The sequence below is a fragment of the Thermobia domestica genome, chromosome 8 (assembly GCF_964235325.1).
Source record: "Thermobia domestica chromosome 8, izTheDome1.hap1.1, whole genome shotgun sequence".
NCBI classification, from domain to species: domain Eukaryota; kingdom Metazoa; phylum Arthropoda; class Insecta; order Zygentoma; family Lepismatidae; genus Thermobia; species Thermobia domestica.
This window is the reverse complement of record NC_137461.1, coordinates 295,018,437-295,046,057: the sequence shown is the minus strand read 5'-3', so window position 1 is coordinate 295,046,057 and position 27,621 is coordinate 295,018,437. Positions and strand designations below refer to the sequence as shown.

General features: G+C 34.7%; 1 protein-coding gene across 1 annotated transcript; it reads left to right on the top strand.

The window, feature by feature from the left end:
• The first annotated feature begins 6,587 nt into the window (after positions 1 to 6,587).
• On the top strand, positions 6,588 to 7,004 carry LOC145692616 (uncharacterized). Its single transcript, XM_081767938.1, has one exon. It carries the CDS (start codon positions 6,588 to 6,590, stop codon positions 7,002 to 7,004), a length of 417 nt encoding a protein of 138 aa, XP_081624064.1.
• Positions 7,005 to 27,621: the final 20,617 nt, after the last annotated feature.

Below are 27,621 nucleotides of genomic sequence, written 5' to 3'. Positions count from 1 at the left end.
GATTACTCGGTCGTTAGATAAGTAATATCCTAATCAGAATTCTCAATCTATCCCTTCAAATCTGCTTCTTTGATAAATACAGCTATGTAAACCACAAGGAAAGAAAACAGAGCACCGTTTCTGTGCCTGTACTCCGTTTAATTGTACTCCTATTTACGTTGAGTAAAGTGTATGTCTCCGGGCAGAACATTCTGTCTGTTAAATTATAACGATGGTCTTACGTCAAATTTTCCTTTTTGTGACCAAATCGCTAAAAAGCTGAATTCTGGATTCGTTTCAAATAGAAATAAAAGCCACGCATGAACATTTGAATGCTGGTTTAGTGTTATTTAGGAAGTATACCCTGTCTCAAACATCATCTGTGTTGAAAATGAACGTAGCACTCCAATCCATCAATCAACCTTTTGCTGAAGGAATGACAGAACAAGAAACTGGAAACTCTGTTGCTACTAATTGGAGTCAGTATATTAACTTTCTATTCAAGCAGAATTTTGTATCTGTTTGTTCCAATACAACTTTCGCATAACCTTGAGATAATAAATCTTTTCTTTGGAATTGCAATTCGCATAGAACAACGGGATAAAAGGAGGTAAAATTCACAATATGTATCGAATTTGCACAGGGAAACCATTTTTTAGTAAAAAATATCGAATTTTGACAAAACATAATGTATATTTTCTAAGGTATCTGATTATTCTCAATGGGTGCGGTTAAAAGGGTAAAAGGGGTAAATTCTTCCAAACTTCGAAGTTTCTCTTTCAAATAGGATATAAGAAAACATTTTCTTTTATAACCTTCACCTAATTATTCATGTTTAATAGAATATGACGTATAGTTTAATTTGAGGCCATGTTCACTGCATGATGTTAAAAGTTAATTTAAAAAAGGATTGAAATACCTCCTTATTACTATTGAAGGGAAAATCAATTATAATTTACATAAAAAATATTCACTTTTGATACTATGGTACTTGTTTTCTTCGACGCTTTTTCACAATTTCCGTTGCTTTAAAATTGAGAGATGAATTTACTCAAATGAGAGGTAAAACCCGTCCTCCGATTTAAGAAATGTGTTCCACAAAAGTATTGTAAAAATTATTGCAGTTTATTCTGTGTAGTGCAGTAGTGTGTTCCAAGGTTTTCGGGGTGTTAACTCGCACTTGATTTAGATATTAAAAACTAAATATTTACTGCGTTAAGATATATGTACTAACGCCTAAAATGATATCAAGTACGGAGCCTCAACAACCCTCTCGACAAAATTTTGAGTACGATTCTCGTATGCTGAATTCTTTATGAGTTCTCTAATAATCCTCACTGCTTCGGGTTGAAATCAATCAAGAATGAGGAGTGGATGAACCATCCGAGATTTAAAGTATGGTCCATGTTTAGTTTCGTTGATGCTGTGAGAGGGAAAAGCAAGCTTTGCAATTCAAAGACTACGCGAGAGCTTGGTGTGGAGAAAGATTGATTTGGGGTCCAATCAGGTTAGATGAAATGGAAAATGTTACATGAATAGCTAAAAACTCTTCATAAAATAATTGAATAATTGCTGTTGTGCTACAATTACTTCTGAATCCTTGTCTATAGTATTATTTCTAGTGTTGCATAGAGAGTTAACTATGCAAGTAGTACCCTGAGATACCTCTGAACTTAAACATTCCCTTTATTGGGCAGATTGTAATCACAATACTCGTCCAGATGCAGAGAGAGTTTTTCTGGAAATGTAACACTCTTTTTGAGCTGGGTTGTTCTCTAATGAATGGATTTCAAGTCATTCTATTCTCACTGGTCGCTCATATAGAATAGATCTTAGATTTGTTAGATCACCACTGGTAAATTAGAGACATTTCTGAGGTATCGTGTAAGTATACAATGTTGACTCATCACAGAAGTTGTCTGCTCGAAAGTAAGCTATGATCTTACAAACATGTCATAATTTTCTTATATCTCAGTCAATTAAATGTGACTTTACAGAATCCAAACATTTTCGTTCCTGGGTTAATCTGATGTTGTTTATTCCATTATCCTGGGATTTGTAGGCCTTTTCAAAAAAAATTATAGCGCATTGCTAAATAATAATAGATACAAAAAATCATTGCAAAAAGATTTTGGACTTTAAATTTTATCATGAATTTGGTGATGTAAGAAGGGGTGGTTTGCTATGCTGTTGTTTGAACTATGTACTCTTTGAACAAACGGATAAAATTTTACAATAAGAACATAATACTCTCACTGCGTGTGAAGTGCGAGCAGTGACAATGGTGTATAAATAAGGAGCGGGAAATCTGCGGGAACTGAGTTCTGTTATTGTGAAGTGACGATTCTACATGATGTTTTCCCAAACAAGGTCCACAAAGTCGTCTGAGATGACGGTTGACCTCCCACTGCGGTGTCCTGCTGCAAATTGTCTACACCAACAACGCACCACCTGCTTCTCATGAAGTTAGGTCCATAGACCTGGCACAACTGACGATGGATTTCAATCAGCGCTATGCCCCATGCATTCAGAAACTTTATAACTGCTTGCACTTCACATGCTGCTGGAGCTGCAATAGGAAACCATTTCCATCTTCAACCACTGCCAGGACGCTTCTGAGAGCACTTGGAAAGTTCCGCTGGCGCATGCGCCAAGCTAGGGCCTTACTCTCTCACGTCAATGCAGACACATACGGTTTCCTAGCTATGGGACGCGTGGGAAAGTTACTTTCTGAATGGGCCTCGTTCAAATATTTTTATATGGGTGCTCTTATGTACAGTACCGTGCTGTGAGGGCGAGCGGAGCAACGGGTGCTGAAATAAGGGGGTGAAAAATTCGGGCCGAAAAAGTAATATATATATAATGGGAGGAAAAATTAAATTCAAACAATACAACTTCTGTAAAATTAAATAATTTTCGAAAGAAATATTTCACTATATCATCGAACATGCTGCTGTCAAACGCAGAAAGTTGATCACAATAATCAACCTGCAAAAGTTCATTTACTCTTTGCTGGATGTCAGATGAATTATATTTCTGTAAGTATTTAATACGGCCGACAACCTAATGCAACCCATAAGTTGCATAGAGGCTATTACGTAAAAACCGCGTTGGACTCGAGCTCCGGCGTTTTGGAATAAACGTACAAAACGAGTCTGACTCGGGCTTAGGATGGAAAATATTAATTTCAATATCCTAGCATATATATATATATATATATATATATATATATATATATATATATATATATATATATATATATATATATATATATATATATATATATATATATATATATATATATATAAGAGAGAGAGAGAGAGAGCATTGTCTGAGTCAAGTATTTGATTTGAAAATAAGTGTTGTTACGTGGTTTACTTAGAAAAAAGTTATTCAGGTACAAAGGTATGTGTTCATAATATTACTTGCTATTGTGAGTAGATGTTAGTAGTTATCTTTGCTGAATGTACAGGACGTGCTGCAATCTAAGAAAATTACTTTAGGGTGTATCCTACATCTGTTGTTCAGTTGTCATGCAAAGGTAACTTGTGCTACATCAAAATTTTCTGATAGCAGGTAGAATGAGCTACCACATTATGTTGTCAAAGGAGCACATTATTATATTAGTTCTCTTTATATCACAAACGTCCCTTGTGAATTTAACCAGTGAAATGTATATAGTGTATGTAAAACGAGAAAACAGGTTTATTTGGAACGTATTTTACGTGGAAATTAATATTCAGGAAAATTACTAGCAAATGGCATTTTGACCTATTATTATGTAAATTTAGAATAGTGAGTACCATTAGAAAAAGGGCTTTGATGTGTAAATTCTCATTATTATTTCCCTTATTTGGAACTTTGGTTATCAGTTATTTTGCGCAACTCTTTTGTTACTTGAATGTGCTCCAATTTATTAAATGTTCCCGATAAATGTTCAATTATGGATAGTAAATTTGAGAACAGCTAAGCATAATAGACCTTTTACCAGTACTTGTTTCTTCTCGTTTTCTATATATAAATAAAATATTTAGAGAGGGCGCGCTGACTCAGTGGTAGGGCGTTCACCTCTGATGCTTGGGGACCCTGGTTCGACCCCAGCTTGCACTGTGAGGACTTTGTGGTGGACAAAGACCGTGCTCGTGGCTTTCCTCGGGGTTCTCCAGTTTCCTCTCACTTTCTTCATTCCACCATGTCATTCTTTTCTCATAATCACTGTCTCCTTTAGGTTAATCGGCATAACCGTGGGACTTAAAATTCAAAGATTTCATTTCATTTTCAAAATGTTTACTATATTTTGGTTGGAAATTAACCTTTTTGATTTATAAGACAGAAATATCCATATAAACATACACCATTGGATCTATTATCCGATACATCTTAATATTCTGTACTGTACGTACAATAGACATAACAGTGTAAATAAATATTAAGTTCTCAGGCACAATCTGCTTTTAAATGATCTGAACATTTGTAATGTTGTTGTTGTGGCATTTTTAACATCAACGTCTGTATCTAAATTTGACAAGCTAACATGAATCATATTCTAGCTCTATTTGAAATCGCTAAACAACATGCTCTTTCAAAAATACTATTCAGAAAATATAGACCTAAATAAGGAAAAAACGTATCTTAATTAAAAGCTTCAATTGTGTTGAAATTACAAAACTATGAATAACATCTCTTCCATCTTGAAGAATAATAGTCATACAAACTAGTTGAGAAGGTGATAGATTGTTTCTTAGATTGTACGTTGCTTAAGATCTTAGGATAAAGACATACCGAAGATACTTCGCGATCGACGTCGAAGTTTTAAGTCGTGGTCGCTACCTCGATAATGGCACAGACATATGGATTCAAATGGGTAAGTACATGCCTGAGATGTACGCTACATCGTGACCTAGAGGTCGACCGCGAGGGTGAATTAGTGGTCACAATGATAAACAACCGAGTTTGTTTTTACATCAATGTTCAGTGGAAGCATCGCTATGGCTCGTGTTCGCATTGGTTCTCCCTGAAACGCTGCACGGAATAAAATCATTTGTTCAGAATTTTGTCTGAAGAGGATTTTGTGTATCTATGGTCAAGAGGTTTTGCTCCACTTTGCGATTGGTTATGAAAAACATATTAATAGAACTAATGAGGAAGATCCAGTAAAATGGGATAAGAGGCACAAACAACATCAAATATAGGCATGTTTTAAATAGAGAATGGGGGAAAATAGTAACTCAAATGAGAATGTCAGATACTTTATTCATATTTATTTGAGAATTGTAAAGTAGCTTTTATTATGTAAAGCAGTGGCGGTTACAGGGAGGGGATTTTCGTACTGAAGTCTGTAAATTCTGGAATTTCTAAAGAAAAAAGAAGCTAGTGTTAATCCTATCTGTTCTTAAAACTTCACACGCCCCTTCTCCTAATAAAAAAGAATTTCTTCTAAATTCGTTACTGATATAAGGTAAAGAAATACCTGTAAAGACAGACACGTAGATAAAAGTGACCAAACCCGGACCCTGGTCCATAAGTCGGACCCCCGTGTTATTTCGTCTTGTAATCCCTGCCGCCTAATGGTTCAAGGTTGAACGTGTAGAACACTGAGAAATTATTGCGCTATAAAAATGGCAACACCAAATCGTCACGAGAAGCGGCGTAGTTGCGTCATTATTAGTTATAGACTGAGTGAATGTTTGTGTAGGTGTTTATAAAAGTGCGAAGTTCGTTACTTACTAGAGGGTAAGTCACAATATTGTTTTTTTTCTTTATTGGCAAATACTGTACTTTGAAAATATGGTAAAGGTTTGTTGGTTCATTTGCTTAATTTTAGGATTATAGGAAAACACGATAAGGAGCAAAGTGTCCTAAGTAGGACCCCCATGTACTGGCCAAAGTCGGAGCCCCTGAAATATTAAAATGTTTCGTTTGTAAGTCAAATAGAGTTCCTATTGCTTAAGGAAGCCACAATATACATTGTTTCAGATGTCCCATAGAAACGACCCTGCTCGTCGAAGAGGACATGATCCCGAACAAATGGAGAATGCAATTAAGGCAGTTAGAAAGAAGACAATGGGTTGGAAAAAAGCAGCCAAGATATTCAAAGTACCAAAAAACAACGTTGATAAGACTTTCAAAAGAAAAATATGGAAGCCCAAAGAAAGCAGCTCACACAAAAATGGGAAGGCGTACAGTACTTGGCCCCGAAATTGAACAAAAGTTGGTTGAGTATTGTCTTGTGATGGAGAACGTTTTCTTTGGTTTGACACGGGCCAACTTGCAAAGAATGGCTTTGAATTTAAGCAATTAGGAATAGCCTGGTTCATCCATTTAAAGATCATGGTTGCGGTCCGAAATGGCTAAAACTTTTTCCGAGTTTTCTGGCTAAAACTGACACAAGGCATAGTTAGCAGTGTGAAAACCAGTTGAAACATCATTGGTTATACAAAAGAGAACGTTTGTAAAATTTTTGACAACTACACACAAGAGCTAGAGAAAAACACTACACACTTGATCGCATTTGGAACGTTGACGAGACCGGTTTGTCAATTGTACAAAGCAAAGTTGCTCACCTCACTGGATTGATAGGCAAACGTCAGATTGGAGCCGTCACCTCAATGGAGAGAGGTTCCTTGATTACCATCATAGTGTCAATGAGCGCAGCCGGCAGTTTTGTCCCTCCGCATGTGATATTTCCGCGTAGGAATATGAGTGCAGCTCTAGAAATAGGGAAGCCTCCTGGAACGATTGTTACTGTGCATCCGTCTGGTTGGATTCAATCTCGTATATTCACTGAATGGTTGAAGAGTTTCATTAGCCGAACTGAACCATCTGAAGAGGAACCAGTAATGCTCTTACTAGATGGGCATTCCAGCCATACTCGGAATATCGACATCATTGAGCTTGCTAGAGATAACCACATCACAATCATATTGCTACCACCCCATTCAACCCACAAAATGCAGCCCCTCGATCCGATTTTCATGTCTCCGCTCAAAGATTGTTATAGTAAAGAAGTGCGTGTTCGGCTTTGAGAAAACCAGAGATCTATAACAGCTTTTGATGTTATGGAGCTCTTCGGTAAAGCGTACATCAAGTGCCAAACAGCAGAGATTGCAATGAATGGGTTTCGCTGCACCGGCCTTTACCCCGTGAACAGGAATGTTTTCCAGGACTCAGAGTTCATTCCTGCCTCCGCAGATGCCCAGCATAGGGAAGACACAAACACCATATCTACCGTATCTGATGTGGAAAAGGTTTCTCCTCCAGCAATGAGCACTCTTCACCAGAATGTAATCTCCACTTCTCCAACCCTACCCACGATTGGTCAGCCTGGCCCTTCGACTGCCCCTGTATGTTATGAGGTGGGTCCAATGGACATCAGTCCAATGTCCAGAATTAAGAAGACAACTTCAACAAGAGGTAGGAAGGCAACTTCATCTGCAGTGATGACATCTTCACCATACAAACGGGAGCTAATGCAGTCCTTGGAGAGGACAATGGGGAATAAATGTAAACAAGCTAAACGTAAAGGACAAAGAAAAGAAAGGAAACATCAGAAAGGAAACACGAACGAAAATGATGATGAAGAAGATGCGACTTCAGGCAATGAAGATATTGCGTCATTGCATAGTGGACATTCCGATCTCGATATTCCAGGTGATCCAACTGAAGACGATACTGACTGCTTGTTTGGTGGTGAGAAATTTTCCATGGACTGCAGAAACGAATTGTGGAATCAATGTGCAGTGTGTGGTTTGTGGGCACATGAAGAATGTACTTTCAACGACCAGGAGATCTATATTTGTGACTTTTGTCGTTAAGTAACAAAGGAAACGTTATTTCCGAATCCTTAGAATGTTAAAACCACAAGAGGATCAATCCTGAAAACAGAAAATATAGAGATCTTTGTGCTTGTCGGTTGTTAAACCACATTCTTCATAATAAATATCGTTGTATTGAATTAGCGAGTTTTAATACATTACTCTTTTGTATCCCTCAATACTGTATCTTAATATTTCAATGCATAAACTTAATCATAAGAGGAGTCCGACTTTGGCAACACTTTCTCCACATCTCATGTTTTCGTAGCATTTTACGAAAATCGCTCCTAACAAAACCTGATTAGCTGTAACCTACATTAGACTGCACATACTTTTTGCAGCTGCAAGAAAGCCACTGAAAATAATAAGCAATCATGATTTTAGAAAAAAAAATAAAATGGGGCCCGACTTCGGTCACTTTCATCTATCCGTGGGGGGCAACGTCGAACAATGGAATTGCAGTGGCGAAACTTCATTTGGTGAAGTTAACACCCCTAATACCCACTCCTCTCGAAACTTGAAGACATATTTTTATTATTATTATTACTTCACTGGGAAATGACTTCTCGCCTCAGTGCTGAAAGAGACCATTTCTTCACAGGACATTGAAAAAAGTAAAAGTCTTTGATTTATTGATAGATGTGGACAAGATATTAGACTTTAATATTTTTACGAAACAGGAGACGATACTTTGGCATTTCTCATGTCTCCTATCGTGTCCGTCCCTATTTATAAACTGTTTGGTTCTTTCAATTTCAAAATGTGTTTTCGCAGGATTTTTATGCACTGACGGAATAATTTCACACGCGTCATATCAATGTTTCTCCTCAAACTGAGTACTTACATTGAGGATGCGACCTCTTCGCTATGTGCGCCCTTCACCTATCTACACCTAGACATCCAGGTAGCGACCGCGACTTAAACCTCAACCTCGATCGCGAGGTATCTTCGGTATGTCTTTACCCTTAGACTATCTAATGCAGAAGGGAATGCCTTTGATTAGAGTCTTGCTTCTTGCTCTTCGTGTCCCCGAGCACTTTTGATAGTAATGATATTTGTCTTGAATAGAAATTTTAGTAGTTGACTCGGGTTCGTCCACGGAAACAAAAGAGGAAATATGACGGAAACGCAGAGACTGATCTTACATCCAGTTTCTTGTAAAATTCTTATATTTGTTGAGAATGAAACTACAACTGTCTACAATCAAATTACATAATAATATTAATGTTAATGATTGTAGTATTCTAAAAATGAACTAGTCCCATCTGTTGAAAAAAGTTTCATGTCCTTTCTGATAATGCAATATCAGACATATTGAGTATATATAGATAGAATTTGATTTTAAAAGTAGCCTATCATAACACGTTTTCATTTTTTTCAGTAATCATTATAATAATAAATAATGTATATAATATGAAAAGTTGTACTTACCCCTTCGACAGTAAACAAGTGTAGTAACACAATTACTAGGCTCATTTGGTGCAAGAATTGCATCCTTTGGGCTTTTAGCATTGTTTTTCACTTAAAATAAGCCTGAAATATTCCAGAAACACGAAAATTTAAAATACTATATACGATAGTACTGTCAGCTTCAAAGAAATGTGCCCTCCCCTTTTTTTTTAAAAATAAAACAACCTTTCTCTCTACTTTTTTTTTAATCAGAATTACCCTATGGCCCCAGACGTTTGCATAATATCATATTGGTAGTATTGTTTCTTCAGTCTTGGAATTGACATGAGACGTCAACACTCCACTCGTCCAAATAATACACTTCAAGAAAATATTCAGTATATTAAATCTCATATTAGCTCTATATCCAGACAGTCTAACCACTACAGTACAGCCAATAATCCAAACACAATTCACTTGTTACTTAAATCCATTATTTCTTCTAAGTAATATAGTGTGTACAACAGTAAATAGCTATGCCAATTTCTGAAAAATTTGGAGCGAGGGAGTTGCAAAGCTTATTTCGTTGTGAAATGTTTAACACAAATACTTATTTTATTGCATATAGTTAATAGAATTTTTTCTATCACAATTTGGGGGATCAGACTTCATTAGTTGCCCCAGGGTCCGTGCCCGTGACATATACAACTCCAAGATTATTGTCAGTTTTGTAAGATGTTGAATGAATGGTAATTAATTTTCTCCGTTCTCAGAAACATTTAATTTATTAACCTTTATATTTAGTTAAAAAGTTAAAGATTATTTGATTGTCAGTATTGAACTATTACTAAGATGAGATTATTTGGGAATTTATTATAGCCAGAAAAGTAGCTTTTGCTACAAAACTAATACAAAATACATTTTGAGAGTTTGATTGTTAATCCTACCAATTGTGAGCTCTGTAAAGTAAGTTACGAAATTATGGTAAATGAAAAACTTTAATCATGTGTTTCTCATTTTCAAAGTGTCATTGGTAAGATCACTTATTCCTCCCAGGTCAACAATTGTATTATAAATTAAGTTTAAACATTCTTATGTTTGATTGCTTATTGAAGTTTAGCGTTTCTTCCTTCCACGGATTCAGCATGAAATTTAAGTCTACAGTTTACGATGAAATCCGAGTAGGTAATACGTTCAAATTTTAATGCTTATTACATGTGGCTGGAAAATGATTAGTAGTCTAGAGAGCTAGCCTGTTCGCCTTGGGGACCTAACAACAACACTACATCAAAGTCAAAAGAATTCTGTATTAAATACTTCGTGGTATACTTGTTTCCTTCGGAATTACTCTACGTTATTAATTATACGAGTATAAGTAGACTACAACCAAACGATAGCTATAATTGATGTGATTAAAAAATATATTCTAACAAGTTACCTGTAGCTTCCCCGATAAGTTATGATTTGTTATGTTAGTATTGAATCTTCACACTAATATAATCAACAGAGTGCACATTTCCACAACAGAAGATTTTTTTTTTTTTTTTTTTTTTTACATGTAGTGGTACATCCTCTTCCCATTCATATTGCAACCTTGAATTTGACTTCAAATGTTGCCTCCTTCATCGTTATATAATAATAATAATAATAATAATAATAATAATAATAATAATAATAATAATAATAATAATAATAATAATAATAATAATAATAATAATAATAATAATAGTAATAGTAATAGTAACGCTAATAACAGTATGAAGAAGCTATGGAAATATCAGAAAATTACAGTAAGACCAATCATTATTTCAGCTACTGCAATTGTCCCTGAATATACTGAGACGCAACTTGAGCAGATAGACCCAAAACAACTTTTAACAAAACTACAAAAATCAGTAATACCGTATATACTAGACACCTGTCATATGGTCAGAAAGGTCTTTGTAGAAGAACTCTTTAAATAATCTGCACTTGCCAGAAACTGAAACCAGTTTAAACCTATATACACCACTACTATTACTACTACTACTACTACTACTACTACTACTAATAATAATAATAATAATAATAATAATAATAATAATAATAATAATAATAATAATAATAATATTTAATAACGTTTATTTCTGCCGCATGAACACCCTAACAGCAAAAATACAGCACTTTATCAGATAAAATAAACACATATTGCATACAATGTAACCTACCTTCTGAAACAATAAAACATAATGATAAAATAAAATAGTACCGGATTAATAATTTCTTCTCAAATTAATATCAAATACTTTAGTTTCAAAATAGACATCGTCAAAAATACTAAAAATAATATTTGTCAAACTCTAAAATTCATGCTTCTACACTAATAAAAATAAATTAAACTAAATTAAACGAGTTGGTCAATCTTCTTAAAATTAGAGATTTTGGATTCAAAAGGAACTACTTATTTTTTATCTATTTCTTGTATTATACATTCGTACCCTTATACCTATGTCATGTAACAAGTATTCACTATGAAATCTATTGTCTAGTATTTTCCTAATTGAATCTCTTTCAATAAGTTTTCTGCTGTCGCTCAATGACTGTAATCCCCAAAATTGATTCAAATATTCATAACTGAGTGAGTAGTAATCTCTATTCATTTTGCTGCATAGTAGCCTAATAAAACATTTTTATACTGACTCAATTTTGTTTGCCAATGTTATCCCTATACTATTCCAAATCATTACACCAAACTCTAATCTTGATCTTGCAATTACCTTATAATAATATGCATATGAGCTGGCATTTTAAACTCAGACGATTGTCTCAAAATAAACCTATTATTATTATTTTCGTCCCTTGAATTATATCATTAATATGATAGGTAAATTTCATATTTCCGTTAAACACTATACTCAAATCTTTAATCTGTTAGCTTTATGAAATGTTACTCCATTAGCTACGTATTTGCCCACGTAGTATTTGGGCTTTGTTAGTATCTATTTTATATTTAGTTTTCTCACAAAATAATAATAATAATAATAATAATAATAATAATAATAATAATAATAATAATAATAATAATAATAATAATAATAATAATACAGTATCATGCAAATTAATCCGAACAAGATATACATTTTGTCATTAATACAATTCCTACAATATACATAACTATACATGTATTTAAAAATACCTTTAGTACTTTATGTAACCTCTCTTGTTTGCAATCATATCTGTGACACCTTTTAGGTATGAATTGCACGCACTAAATTCGCACAAACGTATTTAATTTCTTTGTCATGTTACCACACGTTAACAAAGGCCCAAAGCATTTTTTCCTTGGTTAAATAAACCATTTTTGACCTCCTTTTACAGACGGGCCATAAATTTTCTGTTGGATAGGTCTATCAATCAGATGCGTTTCTTGGCCAGAGGAGTAATTGTACGTTATTATTATTAGAGAAATCATTGACTTTTCGAGATGTATGACATTTTGCGAGGTTCTATTGGAAAACACTATCACTAACAGGAAAAGATTTCTTCAGATGAAGTAAGACTTTTTCGTCGCAATATTTCAATTTTGTACTCACTGTTTATTATCCTCTTAACAAGAACTATTGGTCCAGCCCACTCAGATATGAAACAACCCTTGAACATTATTTTCAAGGGGTGGTTTGAGTTTCAGGGGTATACTGAAGACAGTTTTTCACATTTTCCTTTATGAACGAAAGAAACCTAGCGACAATGAAATTCAAAATGGCATCCCTTCAAAACAACACTTTCCTACAGTAACTCAGTCCAGTCCCAATTAATTTTTCCCCAGATAACACGCTTTTTATACGCTTCTTTTGTAAGTAACTGTTTTTTCAATGGCCTACAAGCTCTTCATCCAGACATAAAAACAATGAAAAGAACGACAAATATTAGTGTCGAATCCATAGTCTTTTGAGATCCCTAAGTTGATTGCTGGCAGTTCCGATTACTTTTAACTTCAAATTCAGTCTCCAGTATGGGTATCACTCCGTAGCACACCTAGGGAGAGTGGAAGGAGGTAGCATATAAAATTATAGAAAACGACCAATGTTACTATAGAGTTACTTTCGATGCTCTGTAAAACCAAATTCAGCCTAACTTAGTAGCCCTGGGGAGAAATGGTGACATGCAAAAATAATCAAAGGCGACTAATGTTAGTATCTAATTCATAGTTCCCAATCTTTAAGTTCATTGGTGACACTCCATATACCATTTAAATCTAAATTTAACCCCCATTAACACCACTAAGGTGGTGGAGAGGGGTTGAATGTAAAAATAAACGAAAACGACCGATATTAATGTCGAATTCATAGTTCTCAATGTCGGTGAGATTAATACCTATACTCCCGATAACGTTAAAGCATAAGTTCATCCCGCATCTGCATTGGAGTAAGAAGGAAATGAAAATAAAATGTCTCAAATGACTGCAATTACTGCAAGAATCCGTAATTTGGGTTCGTCCAGCTATTAGGATAAAATCGTGATGACATTTAATCCCAAGTTTAGGCAAGAACAAGCATATCAGCTGAGTTGCGAATATACAAGAGCAATGCAAAAGCGTTGCTTGCACATCTATATATATATTTGAATGTGTGTGTATGTGACCCCGGAATGTCTGAAACAATTGTAACCAAACTTCGTAAATATATTCCCTTTAATCTGGGAAAAATACTGTGGTTTAAGACACCCAAGAGGTTGGAGTTGGAAGAGCTGACATTAATAATAATGCAAAACGGTTGATATTTGTGTGCAATCGTAATTTTGGGATACGCTGGTAAGAATACTGACTCTCCTAATGCTATTCAAGTCCAACTTCGGCTGTATCTGCAGAGGGTATGGGATAGATGAAAAATAAAATGTGAAAATAGGTGAGATTTGTGTCGAGTTCGTAGTTTTAAAAGACCGGGAAAACATCTCATCCGTTTGAAATGTATTTTTAAAGATAGTTATTACACACTTCAACCAGGATTTTTAATCATATCAAGTTGATTAAAGACGTATTCTATGGGTATGTTTCAATATTTGCGATAAAAGTATAGTATCTTCTGTATTTTTATCATTACAGTCAGTTCGAATGAAATGTCTTCCTTGACGTCTGGTGCGAAACTCCTCTCAGAGACAACACAGAGATGTACTAAGATCACGCGTCTAATATCACTACTTAATAAACGTTCACCTAACAGCTTGGGATACGTAAACAGTCATAAGGCGCTATTAAACAGACTCGTATGAAGTGCAGCATGCAGAACGCTTAGTTGAACTGATTTTTCTTTTTGTTGAGTTGAGTTGAGTTGATTTTGAGTTTAACGTCTCTTTCAGGAGGGAGGCTATATATGAGACATGACCTACTGATTAACGTGGAATCTGGACCACATGAGCTCAAGCCGTGAATCAAACCCAAGTCACCCACGCCAAAGGCACAGTAGTAATTGCATGACTTGGCCTAACTTTGGACTTTGACCCCGACATTTATGACGTCATAGGTCAAAGGTCAATGACCTTGGCCCGGGGTCAATCACCTAGGGGTACATAGAACCACCCCCTCTAAATTTTGGCAGGGGTACCATGGCCCACCCCCTAAATTTTGGCAGGGGTACATAGGACCACCCCCCTTAAATTTTGGAAATTGCCAAATTTAAACATTTGGTATGGTAGCCTAGGACCACAGTATGTACCTCTATCCGTATTGGGGGTCTATGTCGTTCCCTTTCATGGGTAAAAAATTGCCAAAAAGTCAAATTTCGGGGGTTTTTGACCTAATTTATCCCCTTGGATGAGGTGTTATTACCCTATATAGTTATATGGGCGTATACAGGGGTCCATTCCCTTTCATAAGACATGGGTATATTAATGCACCCCTTGAAAAATTTGGGAGGGGTACCTTGGCCCACCCCTTAAATTTTGGAAATTGACCAATTTAAACATTGGGTATTATAGTACAGGACCCTAATATGTATTATGATAAATTTCGATGGTCCACCTCGTTCCCTTCTAGGGGTACAAAATTGCCAAAATATAAACGTAAGCAATACGTAGTACCACGTGTTTGGTTTTTGGTCGATTTTATCCCCTTTGATGAGGTGTTATTATCCTATATAGTTATATGGTCATGTATAGGGGTCCATTACCTTTCATAAGATATGGGTATATTTGTACACTCCTTTAAAAATTTGGGAGGGGTACTTTGGCCCACCCCTTAAATTTTGGAAATTGCTCATTTTATATATTTGGTATTATAGTACTGGACCCTAACATGTATTATAATAAATTTGGGGGGTCCACCTCGTTCCCTTCTAGGGGTACAAAATTGCCAAAATATAAACGTAAGCAATACGTTGTACCACGTGTTTGTTCTTTTGGCCCAATTTATCCTCTTGGATGAGGTTCTATTACCTTATATGGTTATATGGTTATGTATAGGGGTCTATTCCCTATCATAAGACATAGGTACATTTGTACACTCCTTTAAAAATTTGGGAGGGGTACTTTGGCCCACCCCTTAAATTTTAGAAATTGCTCATTTTATATATTTGGTATTATAGTACTGGACCCTAACATGTATTATGATAAATTTGGGTGGTCCACCTCGTTCCCTTTTAGGGGTACAAAATTGCCAAAATATAAACATAAGCAATACGTTGTACCACGTGTTTGGTTTTGACCTAAGTTATCCCCTTGGATGAGGTCCTATTACCTTATATGGTTATATGGTTATGTATAGGGGTCCATTCCCTATCATAAGACATAGGTACATTTGTGCAGTCCTTTAAAAATTTGTGAGGGGTACCTTGGCCCACCCCTTAAATTTTAGAAATTGCTCATTTTATATATTTGGTATTATAGTACTGGACCCTAACATGTATTATGATAAATTTGGGTGGTCCACCTCGTTCCCTTTTAGGGGTATAAAATTGCCAAATTTTAGTACAACCACGTGTTTGTTTTGGCTCAATTTATCCCCTTGGATGAGGTCCTATTACCTTATATGATTATATGGTTATGTATATTGGTCCATTCCCTATTATAAGACATGGGTATTGTAACCATTTCCTCTCTCCACCCCCACACCCCACCCAAGACAACATTGAATAAATCCAAACATGTATTGGAAAGCAGGCCGTAAGGCCAGAGAGACAAAACAGCCACACATCTGGATGAGTTATTTAACTTCCCGAGAATCTAATTTGGTTTCTGGCCAAAATACATACATGAATTCTATATACAATTGAGGTTATACTGCTGGTTTTTAGAAATATTAAAAAAAAGTCAATAATTAACAATTGTACATATAATCTTTAATTATCAAAAATATTCAACAAGAAACTAAACGCAATTTAGTTTTGTCAACTCTAAGTTGTGGATATGTAATATTTTTAGTTTTATTCAAAATTACCTTAACCACGAGGACACAATAGTCCTCCTTCTTTTTGTTACAAAAATGGCGTCAGCCAAAAGATAAAAAAATGACAAATAATTATAATTATTATGTATGAAAAATATATGAACTAATACTCGGAATATTCACATAAATATATGTATATATTTTAAACTTATCTGCAATACGTATATTACTGGCAAGACTCGATTATACTGTCACAAAACTATAGATAATTGATGAGCTATAAAAAATGAAGTTAACTCACCAGGCAATTACGTCAACTAAAGCAGCTGAGAAATTTTACATGGGGAGCCAGCAAAGCTCCCAGCATGCTCCAGTTGATAATAAGTGAGAAATTAAATTCGTAAAAACAAAACTACAATGCCGTGAAGTAAAAATAATGACCAAAGCAAGGAAACAATAACATAATAATAATAATAATAATAATAATAATAATAATAATAATAATAATATTTTATAAATGACTAGCTTCTGAATACATTACATATCACCCTCCTCCGTCTGAAAAAGTTCAGGTGATCAGGCTGAACTTTTTCAGGCCCAGAATGATACCAACCTTATTCAGAAAATAGATCATTAAAATATATAAACCATAAATACATATATATATAATATATAGTAAATGAAACAACTACCAAATATATACAAAGGAAATAAGTATTACATATAGGTGATTTTGACGTTTTTGTGGCCACAAAAAAACAAATTATAAAGTGCAATTAACACAACAAAACCAGAGAAACATATTTATATGTAAATATTATATATCTAGTAGTCATGCCAGACCTTCTTAAACCTTAAGGATCATTAACATGCATCCGAGGTAAGTAGCGTTTTAATAACGATACATGATAAGGAAACTTCCTATTTTGAGATTCATTGAATAACAAAGCTGTATTTTTACTCAAAAACGAGTCAATAACCACGGGCCCAACCCATAAGGGCGACAAAGATTTATTAATCGCATCTTTCTTAGACGACAGAATATGAGAGCGATACAGCACTTTATCCCCTTCTGAAAATGTTACTGGAGTTACTCGTTTATTATAAATACGTCTTCGTTCATTCCATACTTTTTCCATATTGTGAAATACCTTAGACCAAACATCCTTGGCATCTTGAGCTACAATATCGTTATCAGAAATATCCCACCTAGCCATTAAGGGATCAATGGGTTCTCTTCCCATATACAAACGAAATGGGCTATATTTAAGTTCTGAATGAACTGCCGCATTAATGCCAAATTGCAATTCTTTCAAATAACTCGCCCACTTGTCTTGTTTGTCATGAAAATAACTTCTGATAGCCGTTTTCAAAACCTGCACGTATCGTTCCACGGCGTTTCCCCCAGGAAAATAGGGTGAACTGCGTATATGCTTAATACCTAAGCCATGCAGGAAAGACCTGAAGCTATAACTTGTGAAATAAGAAGCCCTGTCCGTAGTGAGAGAAACCGCGAAACCAAATTTACAAAAAATGTTATATAATTCGCGTGTAATAGTAGTGCTATTGGCCTTCCGCAACGGAATTAAATGCAAAAAACGCGTACAGTTATCAAGTACCAATAACACATAAGAATAGCCAGAACTAATGGGGAGAGGACCAGCTAAATCGGCAAATAGATGCCCATTAGGAATCTTATTATATTTAGATATTAATTCCCCTTGTGGTTTGGCTAGTCTAGGTTTCGAAATTTGGCAAGTATGGCAAGTGGTTACAAAAGACTTGATATCAGTCATCATATTAGGCCAAGTGAAAAGCCTACGAATTTTACATAAAGTTTTAAAATAACCAATATGATTGCCCGTTAGATGAAATTCGTGATAGTAACTCATGATCATATTTCTCAAACACAAAGGTAACAATATTTTATACTGAACATTACGAGCTTTAGTTCGCTGGTAAAGAATACCATTTTCTATTCTATAATCACCCATCTTATTTCCATTATTAGCCACTTGTTGATATAAGTCTTTCGTGTCAGATTCAGTTTTTTGATAATTCCTAATATCACCATAGGCTAGAGGCAAATCTCGCAAACTACAAATAAAATTCTTAGCATAAACATCTTCATCCAGTGGTTCATCTAACACATCATACAAATTGGTGTCATATATACGGGTGAGAAAATCCGGTATTAAATTCTGTCCCGAGGTAATATGTTCAATTTTAAAATTGAACTCAAAAAGTCTTTGAATTATGTTACCATAACGAGATACTTTCTTAGGATTGCGTAACATATGTACCAAACTCATATTGTCAGTAAGGATAGTAAATTCATTTACCAAGAACTGCTGAAATCTAATCACCGCATTAAAAATACTAAGCAGTTCCAGTTCAAAAATTGTACGATTAGCGTCAGCCTCCTTTAAACGTTTAGAGTAGAAAGCAATAGGGAGCATTGAACCATCAGTTGTCTTTTGTGAGATTGTCGCAGCCAGGCATTTTAGAGATGCATCTGCCTGAAGATAAAATCTCTTATTAAAGTCAGGAACCTTTAGTATTATATTTTCTTCAAAGGCTTCCTTTATTCTTTTAAAGGCATCGACCTGCCTAGGCCCCCACTCAAATTTTTTCTTAGGAGATTTTAACTCCGTAATAGGAGACATTATTTCCGCATAATTAGGACAATGTTTCGCATAATACCCCAGAGCTCCCAATAATTTCTGAACCCCTCTTCTACAGCGGGGGGGTGGCAATCGACGTATCGCCTCAATACGCTCAGGGAGTAATGAAACATTACCATCAGAAAACAAAAAACCCAAATACTGAATAGAAGTTTGAAACAGCTTACACTTTTGAGGCGAGACCGTTATCCCTCTAGAACGCAATCTAGAAAATACCTCAAGCAACAAATTCTTGTGAGATTCTACATCTGAAGAAGTTAGGACAATATCGTCAATATAGAAATCAACACCCTTTCCTTTTAGATCACCCAGCACATCATACAAAACACGAGTAATTGCTTGACTTCCTATCTTTATTCCCATAGGGATTCTATTCCACACATAAGTTTTCCCCTCAAAAGCAAAGGCCGTGTAGGCCCTACTACTTTCTGCAAGGACAATTTGATGAAAACTCCGTTTGGCATCTATATGTGATATTATCTTAGCATTAGCTAGTGAAGCCATACACTCTTCTACATTAGGACAGATCATATTATCACCCATTAAATGCTCATTTAATTTCGCGTAATTTAAAACTACTCTCCCTTCACCTTTGGAATTTTTAACAATGAAACAAGGAGATCGGTAATCAGAATTCGCTTCTTGAATGACCCCATTACGCTTATATTCTTCTATAAATTTTCTCATCTCATTTCTGTGAGCTTTCGACAGCGGATACTGTTTTTCACAAACAACAGTGTTATCCTTTAATTTTAAGTGATATTCAAAATTGGTAACCTTACCTATTTTGTCTGTAAGAACTTCTTTAAATTCATCACACATATATTGAACAAACGAACTTAATGTAGGATTTGAAACAAGCAACTTTTTATCAACACCATTTATAATACTATTCATATCAACACTAGGAGCCAAGTTGGCTGCATTATCAACACTACAACAGTACATTTCATATTCCACTAGTTGAATGTCTGGCACAAACAGGTGTATAGGAAAACAGCTGTTATTTTTATTTTGTCTTTTTGTTGATAAACATTCATTTTTCGCTGGCAAATGATAAGCACTCGCTGAACGTGTGGACTCTCGATTCTCATAATTATTAATAGCTAAAGACCTCACCTGCTGTTTTTGAATGTCAGTGGCGTATCTTACCGGGACATCCACCTCACTAGAAACGCCAGGAATCAGGTTCCCCTCAGATAGCCGAGAATGTGAATCCTTCCACTGTGCCCCAGCAACAGAATAAACAGATGTAGCCTTAGATCGACGATCCTCTACATTGTTAAACATTCGAACAGCGCAGGAAGTATCTGAGGTGACAGCATCCCCAAAAAGAGCGTGTATTGGGTGCCCTTCATCGACAGACTTCCTGCAAGTAGAATCAAAGGCACCAGTATCCATGTTGGAAAAAGATCCAGGGGAGGGTGGGGGGAGTTGAGTTGTTATTCCCGTAAGTAGGGGAATAGACAGTTGATAGCGTTGAAGTTTTAAAAATTTACTCTTAAAGTCCATGTAGCACTGAGCATCATTCAAAAATTCCAACCCCAATAAAACAGGAAATTCAAGTTCTGGATAGACAAATGAACGCACACTAATAAGTTTGTTTTGTATTTTAAAACTGAATCGTACACACTTGTCTAACACAAGTTCGGTATTATTAACTGCCTTTCCTTTAAATGTTTTAGGAATAATTTTTAAGTTCATTTTTGTTTTCAAAAACTGAAACACCTCATTATTTATTAAATTGATTGAAGATGCTGAGTCTATACAAGCATGATATTGTTTACTAAACAGCTTAATTAACACATAAACACCTCTATTAGTCTCTTGTGAAATGGTACTGAAACGTCCCTGGCCTTCAGTATTATACGAATGTCCTTTTGTGTTCTTAGAATTAAAGGAAGACGAAGGCAAGCGCGCAGCACTATCTTTATTGTAAAAAGTTCTACCACCTTTTGGAGAAAAATAATGCCCCGATCTAGATTTATGAAACGAGGGGGAAGCACTATCAGTAGCAGTTCTCGTATAGGACGATGTGGGTTGAAACGAATTATTGAATTGCAGAGAATAAAGTTCATGCCTAATATACTGTTCCAATAATTGTTCAAAGTCTCTCATGGATTTAGGCATTCCAGCATAGAATAATTTCTCCCTAACACTGGGAGTAACACCCGAAGCAATTGCACGCAATATACTTTCTTCACCCACTGTAAGATCTAAAATTTTTACACTAGTACACACCCTCTTTACATAGTCCTTAATACGTTCACATGGACCTTGGGGACGATAAAAATTAGTAACCATAAGGTGATGTTGGGCACAGTCAGAAATTAACTGCCGAACAACGTGCCTACATACAGGGTCCCAAGCGCTAGCCAAAGAACACGCTTCAGTAAAAATATCACTAAGAGGATTTCTCATCCTGGATCTCACTGCCAACATTAAACATTCAAAAGGAAAAATGTTCAACTCGTGCAATTCACTCAATTGGACTAAAAAGGCATACAATTGGTCGGGCACTGTGCCATCGCACATCGGAAGTTGATTCACATACATATCAATAAGTTTCAATTGTACATTTTGTTCTAATTTGCTATGAGGGATTGAACCCGAACTCTCATTCATATGAGGTAGCGTTTGTCCACCTTCCATATGTTTACTAGTCCCACTATCACCTCCTGACACAAAATCGGTTTGAGTAACTTGTGACTTCGCCTCGGGTTTTGAACCCCATACCTTTCCGGAACGAGTAAGGTGCAAGTCCTTATCTTCTTCAGATTCTGACATTATGAATTATTACAAATATTTATTGGCAAAACAAATAAATGAAGTTTGTAAGACCTTAACAGAATATAACTGTCCTTTTTTTTCCTATTAAATAATAGCACGTACCTGTATTCGTAAGTTCAAGGCTACACACCAGCAATCTACACCTGTTGTTTATAATCCAATTGATAACACGAGAAACAGACAGGTTTCTTTCACTATCAAGCAAATACAAGTAACAGCAAAGACTAAATGCCCCCGAGCTACTTCGATTAAAGGCCAGAAACAAAAACATACGAGAGTGGGTTGACGTAATCTATTATATGTAACCATTTCCTCTCTCCACCCCCACACCCCACCCAAGACAACATTGAATAAATCCAAACATGTATTGGAAAGCAGGCCGTAAGGCCAGAGAGACAAAACAGCCACACATCTGGATGAGTTATTTAACTTCCCGAGAATCTAATTTGGTTTCTGGCCAAAATACATACATGAATTCTATATACTATTGAGGTTATACTGCTGGTTTTTAGAAATATTAAAAAAAAGTCAATAATTAACAATTGTACATATAATCTTTAATTATCAAAAATATTCAACAAGAAACTAAACGCAATTTAGTTTTGTCAACTCTAAGTTGTGGATATGTAATATTTTTAGTTTTATTCAAAATTACCTTAACCACGAGGACACAATAGTCCTCCTTCTTTTTGTTACAAAAATGGCGTCAGCCAAAAGATAAAAAAATGACAAATAATTATAATTATTATGTATGAAAAATATATGAACTAATACTCGGAATATTCACATAAATATATGTATATATTTTAAACTTATCTGCAATACGTATATTACTGGCAAGACTCGATTATACTGTCACAAAACTATAGATAATTGATGAGCTATAAAAAATGAAGTTAACTCACCAGGCAATTACGTCAACTAAAGCAGCTGAGAAATTTTACATGGGGAGCCAGCAAAGCTCCCAGCATGCTCCAGTTGATAATAAGTGAGAAATTAAATTCGTAAAAACAAAACTACAATGCCGTGAAGTAAAAATAATGACCAAAGCAAGGAAACAATAACATAATAATAATAATAATAATAATAATAATAATAATAATATTTTATAAATGAATAGCTTCTGAATACATTACAGTATATTGATGCACCCAGGGAGGGGTACCTTGGCCCATCTCTTTATTTTGGAAATTGCCCAATTTAAACATTTGGTATAATAGTATAAGACCCTAATATATATTATGATAAATTTGGGTGGTCCATCTCGTTCCCTTTCATGGGTACGAAATTGCCAAATTTTAGTACAACAACGTGTTTCGTTTTTCACCTAATTTATTCACTTGGATGAGGTCCTATTACCTAATATGATTATATGGTCATGTATAGGGGTCCATTTTCTATCATAAGACATAGGTACATTGATGCACCCCAGGAGGGGTACCATAGCCAATCCCTTAAATTTTGGAAATTTTTCAATTTAAGCATTCGCTATCATAGTACATGACCTCAATATGTATCATGATAAATTTGGGTGGTCCACCTTGTTCCCTTTCATGAGTAAAAAAAAAATGCCAAAATATAAACATAAGCAATATGTTGCATCACGTGTTTGGTTTTTGGCCCAATTTATCCCGTTTGATGCGGTCTTATACCGTATATGGTCATATGGTCATGTATATAGGTTCATTTCCTATCATAAGACATGAGTACATTGATGCACCCTTTAAAAATTTGGGAGGGGTATCTTGACTCATCCACCCAGTTTTAGAAATTGTTTAGTATAAGCATTTGGTATCTTCGTACAGGTCTTCAATATGTACCACTATAAATTTGGATGGTCCACATCATTCCCTTTCATGGGTAAAGAACTACCAAAAATCAAATTTCGGAGTTTATTGACCCCTATTTAGCACGTTATATGGTTTATTACCTTTATATGTTTATGTTCTCTTTTAAATTTGGGAATTATCAAATAACAACATTCGGTAAACGTTTTCTAGGACCCATTGGTGTTCCTCTTATGGCCAAATATTCAAAATTTAAAGGTTATTGACCGGCTTTATTATTAAATGCGTACAGGATTTATTACTTTTTCATAAGACATAGGTGTATTTGTGTACCAATCTTAAATTTTGGAAGGGGTACATTTCTTATTGTCATATCAATAATTGGTAATTGTTCTTAAAATTGGATAGTATCTCATTCATTGGGTAAATCATTATGATCACGTGATCAGTTATTGACCTATGATGAGATTAGGAGTCCAGGACATTGGTACATTTAAACTTTGTAGGATAATTTGAGAATGCGTCATTGGTATTGATTATTACAGCCAAATATAAACGTAAGCAATACGATGTACCACGTGATTGACCTTGATGAGGTAGTGTACAGGGATACATAGCTAACCTTATTGAATCTTATGACTCATAGTCTTAAGGGAATACATGCTACAACACTGGCAAAGTTATTGTTGATGCAATTTGATTGGTTGATCACTATCTTTCGTGCAATCTGATTGGCTGATCACTATCTTTCGTGCAATCTGATTGGTTGCTGATTTTCAAATCTTTGCTGCATTCAGTTTTTAGTTTTGTTTAACATTTAAAAATCTTGGTTTCGTTCAACATTTTGCACTCACTGATAAATATGATCAAAACCGTTTATTTGTTAATCGAATAGTTAAAAACCGGATAAAGTTTGACGGTTAACCGTGAAACGTGAAATTTTTTTTAGTTTGAAATTTTTTTTGTTTGAAAGTTTTTGTTTGAAAACTCTTATTTCAAATTTGTGTTTGAATTTTTTTTTGTTTCAGAATTTTGTTTGAAATTTGTTTCAAAATTTTTTGTTTGAAATTTTTTTTGTTTGAAAATTTTTAATTTTTTGTTGCAAAATTTTGTTTGAAAATTTTTTGTTTAAAATTTTTCGTTTGAAAATTTCGTTTCCAATTTTTTTGTTTAAAATTCTTTTGTTTCGAATTTTGTTTTTTCAAAATTTGGTTTGAAATTTTTTTGTTTGTAAATTTTTGTTTCGAAAGTTTTGTTTGAAATTTTGTTTCAAAGTTTGGTTTGACATTTTTAAAAGTTTGTGCACTTATTAGTAAAGAACCGGAACTGTTTAGAACTAAAACCTCTGGCAACATTGTGGTGCAATAGTACACGTCAGAACATGATAATGCAACTTCATCAGTTTTGCATCATATATAAGTATCGTTCGAGTTAGTATTCATGATAACTTCATCATGGCTACTTGTCTGCAGTTTCTAAACACACGTGATGTGATGAAATCATTTACCAAGATTACTGATTTACAACAGAATGTACCTTATAGAATCTTAGCTAGCCAAATGATCCCTACAAAGTTTGGATTAAGAATCGTAGTGAAGCTTGAAAATGATAAGAATATAATTTTACCAGCAAGATATTTACCCATGGAAGCATCAAAACAAGAAGAACTGCTGCGTTTCTTAAATACTGGATCTCTATCTTTATGTTACAAAGGATTCTTGGGTCGAAGTCATCAATTTGAATTTAGTACACAGGCGGATTCGTCAGCAATTGTGATGAAATCATGAATCAGCACATCAGACATAGTTGTATGAATTTGGTTGGTCAGCATGACGTCAGCAACTGTGGTGAAACCATAAATTCAAACGTCAGCACATTCCTTTCCAATGACGTCAGCCGTAGCTCTATAAATCAACCAATACAGTGTCATCCCACGAAATCATTTGAGCAAGTGCTTTTCAGGAGGAAAGATGTGTACTTCTAACGATAAAGAGTTCATCTTCGCAAGCTATTATCCAATAAATATATTTCAAACAAAACATGTGATGATTGGTATCAGTGCTAGAACATTTGAACCTGTGATTCGATTGGGCAAAGCAGAACAATTTGGTGTACAACTGACCTGTGAAGAATGGCAAATATTATGTTCACGAATCGACCAAATGAACGATTATTTTCATGATGAGCTAAATGTGACCATAGTCAAATCATTAGGCTCAAATCATGAAGTGGTGATGCGTACAGTCCTCGAAGAGAAGATGGTGCTGTTACGTAAAAAGAGTACATTCCATGTCCCTCGCAACATGGTGTATCTAACACAAACGGAATGGAACAAATTCATCAGCGTATTTCAGTGTGTTAAACATGCAGTGGAAGTGTGCAACAAAACAAGTATATTCCTGAAAAAGTACTATTTTGAAAAATGTGTTATGCATATTGTACAACATGTATCTAGATATTGTGATGGTTGTCAACATCGTTCGTGGGTGCATACCTGTATTGATAAACAGTTTATTTGTGATCAAATGGACATTGAGTTTCCACCAATTGATATTGCATTAGACCTTAAAAGACTTCAACTGGAATTAAAATTATATGCTAAAGACAAACTAGTGCAAGAAGTTCAAAATACATTGTATCGACAATATCCAGAACCACTATCTGGTATGGATGTATGTGGAGTGTAATAAAATGATCCATTTCAATGAATTGTGTTTTTTCATTTCAAGTACAACCCTATGTTCTGACGTGTACTATTGCACCACAATGTTGTCAAAGGTTTTAGTTCTAACAGTTCCGGTTCTTTACTAATGAGTGCACAAACTTTTAAAAATGTCAAACCAAAGTTTCAAACAAAAAATTTCAAACAAAACTTTCGAAACAAAAAAATTTAAACAAAAAATTTCAAAACAAAAAATTTCGAACAAAAAATTTTCAAACAAAATTTTGCAACAAAAAATTTCAAACAAAAAATTTGGAAACGAAAAATTTTAAACAAAATTTTCAAACAAAAAATTTTGAAACAAATTTCAAACAAAAACTTTTCAAACAAAAATCTCAAACGAAAAGTTTCAAACAAAATTTTGAAACAAAATTTTCAAACAAAAAATTTCGAAACAAAAATTTTTAAACTAAAAATATCAAACGAAAAAATGTAAAACCAAAGTTTCAAACTTTTTAAATGTTAAAACAAAACTGAATGCAGCAAAGATTTGAAAATCAGCAACCAATCAGATTGCACGAAAGATAGTGATCAGCCAATCAGATTGCACGAAAGATAGTGATCAACCAATCAAATTGCATCAACAATAACTTTGCCAGTGTTGTAGCATGTATTCCCTTAAGACTATGAGTCATAAGATTCAATAAGGTTAGCTATGTATCCCTGTACACTACCTCATCAAGGTCAATCACGTGGTACATCGTATTGCTTACGTTTATATTTGGCTGTAATAATCAATACCAATGACGCATTCTCAAATTATCCTACAAAGTTTAAATGTACCAATGTCCTGGACTCCTAATCTCATCATAGGTCAATAACTGATCACGTGATCATAATGATTTACCCAATGAATGAGATACTATCCAATTTTAAGAACAATTACCAATTATTGATATGACAATAAGAAATGTACCCCTTCCAAAATTTAAGATTGGTACACAAATACACCTATGTCTTATGAAAAAGTAATAAATCCTGTACGCATTTAATAATAAAGCCGGTCAATAACCTTTAAATTTTGAATATTTGGCCATAAGAGGAACACCAATGGGTCCTAGAAAACGTTTACCGAATGTTGTTATTTGATAATTCCCAA

What these genes read in the sequence shown, in the direction of transcription:
- LOC145692616 (XM_081767938.1), top strand. Translation starts at nt 6,588, where the DNA reads ATGGAGAGAGGTTCCTTGATTACCATCATAGTGTCAATGAGCGCAGCC.